The 3,131-nt window shown below is 49.4% G+C and overlaps 1 protein-coding gene across 1 annotated transcript; it reads left to right on the top strand.

Annotated features, from left to right (window-relative positions):
* Window positions 1-898: 898 nt before the first annotated feature.
* Window positions 899-2,201, top strand: PtA15_4A104 (uncharacterized protein; the record flags this gene model as incomplete). The annotated part of the gene is made up of 2 exons (XM_053167954.1): window positions 899-1,108; window positions 1,434-2,201. 2 exons carry the CDS (start codon window positions 899-901, stop codon window positions 2,199-2,201), a joined length of 978 nt encoding a protein of 325 aa, XP_053019211.1.
* Window positions 2,202-3,131: the final 930 nt, after the last annotated feature.

The following is a 3,131-nucleotide window of genomic DNA, read 5'->3' as shown; positions in this document are numbered from 1 at the left end:
CCTTTGGAACGACAACTTGACACAGCAAGATTGGAATACATTCCTCCCGGTACCGCACGACTCAGCCGATTTCGTTTTTGCCTTTCAATCACCTTGGCAGAAGCAGCCAATGCTCAAGCACGGCCGCGCGATGATCATGCTCGATAGCACTCACAACACTGTTGACAATGGTTCCCTTTCCGAAGGAAAGAAGTTTAGTCTGTATTCCTTTGTCATACAAGACCCAGTCGTGGGCAAAGGTCTTCCGATATGCTGGGCGTTCACCGCCTCTGCTGCAACGTAAGTTTCTTTTCAAACTACATGTTCACTCCAGTGATGGTCTGCTTGATAACCCCAATTGCCATTGTCCTTTTCACCCACCGCCACTGCAGTGAGCCAATCCAGTCTGTGGTACAGTGGCTGCGTGACTCTACCGGTATTGTACCGTTATCCTTCATGAGTGATTGCGCGTTGGCAATCAGGAACGGCATCAAGTCGGTGTACTCCGATCTCCGCGAACGGGCCCCAAAGCTATACTGGTGTATATTCCACGTTCTCAAGGCCTTCAAGGGCCGGGCTCAATTCTACGTACGAGAGCAATTGCACGCCGAGGCCCTAGCCAATTTTCGGGATGTCCTGTATGACCAGCGCGACCCAGAGGCAAAGCTTCAAGTTTTCTACAGCAAATGGTTGACCGTCAGCACATCTCTTGTCAACTACGTCCAGAGCCAGTGGGCACCCAACATTGTACACTGGGCTATTGCTTATCAATCAGTAAGTTGCTCGTTTTATGAATGATTGTTTGAGCCACTGATATCAATTCTGCTTCTATCTCATGCAGACAACCCATCAAGGGATCCACACTAACAACTACACCGAGGCATGGCACAAGGTCCTCAAGGCCCATTACCTCTCCAACATGGATGGTCGGCGCCGGATCGATGAAGTTCTCCAGGTACTTACTGATTGGGTACACACCCATTACCTCATGGGGCACATTCAGGTTGCGGATGGGTACAAGCGCCAAACGACAAACAGGTTTCAGTCCATTGCAAAGGCAAAGGCCGAAGGCTACACCCCGGCGATAATGGACTTGCTAGGCATACTTGTCCACAAGTTTGATAATGATGTAAGTTTATCATCTTTCTATTTAGTCAACAACAGTACTAATCATATGTATTTGGAAACAGTTTGTCATCTCCTCATTCAGCACACCGGCAACCGATGCATACACGGTCCAGCTCCAGCCCCGGGCCAATGGCGCACCAGCCCGCCTCACGAGTTGCAGCTGCGAGTATTTTGCGCGCTATGGCAGTGCATGCAAGCACATGTACTACCTTTCAAAGGTGTACAAGCTTCTAGTTGTCGAGGACCCGGTTCGATTCTTGGGAGCAGTAACCCTAGTTGTCGAGGACCCGGTTCAATTCTTGGGAGCAGTAACCCTACCATCGGAGCCGAAACCGGACACGAGAACTTGGGTATCGAACGGTCTGGTTCGACGGGAATTCTCGCAGGGCGACTCGAGTGGCGCAGGGTCTTTGGGTGCACCAGATGACAGGCCTGCCAAGAAGTCTCGGCCCAATGACCCCTATACCCTGCAAGACAACCGAGCTCCAACTCAAGCCGCTGACGACAACAAGCCGCTGTGGACTGCGGAAGACTTCGCCCGATTCCTCGCCGAGTCGTTAGCGAAGAAGCCCCGCTCCTGCCCGCCACTACCAACACCCCCTCCAGCCAACGGATTATCCTTGACCGAGGACGAAGTCAGACGTCACCTTGAAAACCTGGCTGCATCCGTGTCCCTCGCATTGAAAGGAGCCAACGACATCCTGAAGTTCGTCAAGAACCAGCGCCAAATCACCGCGAAGTCGTCCCCGGAGTGGATGTGGTGGTTCAAAGAGGCCTGCGAGGGGATCCTGGGACAAGTTCTCCATGGATGTCCTAATGCCCCAACACCAAGAAAGGTCGAGTTTCCGGGGATATCAGTAGTTCAATGCCTACCTCGTGACGAAGTCGACTCGCTGACGGCACAACTGCAAAAGGCGGGTATCAAGGCGCTTGTGACGGCGCAAGGTCTTATGGCGCACAAGGATCACAAATACACCATTCTGGCTAACATAAACACGGGTGCAATGGAGATGCTGCAAATTGATTGCTGGGGAATGTTCGGGAGCGTCGAGAATATGTGTCCGGGTTTGGTGGTAAGGAAGCAGAGAAGATAGTTGCAATATACTTAAGCGCTACAGCAAGGAATAGTCTGCAAGCAAAGTAGCTGTAACAAAGAGTGGCGGGGTGTTTTGTTTTTCTTCGTGTCGGTGCATGCATACATACATCAGTGTTGACTCTGGACGTTGTACTGCTAAACATTGCATTCATGTAAATATTATAATTATAGCTATGTTGTGTATTCGAGCTGGGAGGGACAGAATGCACGGGTGTTGTTGGTCGGCAGAGAACAAACTCAATGCCCCCGCCGCTTATACACTTCAAGGATAATTAAATTTCCCAAAAAAAATACTCAAAGTTTGAGGTTGGGAAAATCATTGAAAAAAAATCACTCCGTACTGAAAAAAAATGCAAACTGAGCGTGCTCAGCCAAAAAAATAAAAATGTGTCAGACTGAGTAAAAAACAATGGGGCACATTTTTGGGTTGATTTGTAGGACGGGCCTGCACAAGGCCCGCATGGGCCCCTAACAGGCCCGTTGGGCCCATTGAAAAAGTAGTATTTGTTTGGAATTCCCATGCTCTGCTAAAATGTGAAATGGGTCAAACTGAATAAAAAACATGGGGGTACATTTTTGGGAGATTTTTTTGACAGGCCTGAATGAGGCCCACATGGCCCCTACAAAGCCCACTGGGCCCATTGAAAGGGTAGCCTTGGTTAAGAAAGCATATGGTCAGCTAAGAAATAAAAATTTGTCAGACTGAGAAAAAACCCTAGGGGCACATTGTTGGGGAGGCTTTTTGAACGGGCCTGAATCAGGCCCGTATGGGCCAATAGGTTTCCAAGGGGAAGGAAAGGGCCTGGAAATACATTCTGTGAGTGCACAAATGTCATGCAGATGTCAGAAGCCCTTCAATATCTTCTGTTGATTAGTGGTCAATTGGTGCTGTTCTGAAACATCATGTGGGCATTCTTAACCAAGACTA

This window comes from Puccinia triticina, chromosome 4A, assembly GCF_026914185.1.
Source record: "Puccinia triticina chromosome 4A, complete sequence".
Lineage (NCBI taxonomy): Eukaryota > Fungi > Basidiomycota > Pucciniomycetes > Pucciniales > Pucciniaceae > Puccinia > Puccinia triticina.
The sequence above is the reverse complement of the archived record's forward strand: the minus strand, read 5'-3'. Positions and strand labels throughout refer to the sequence as shown.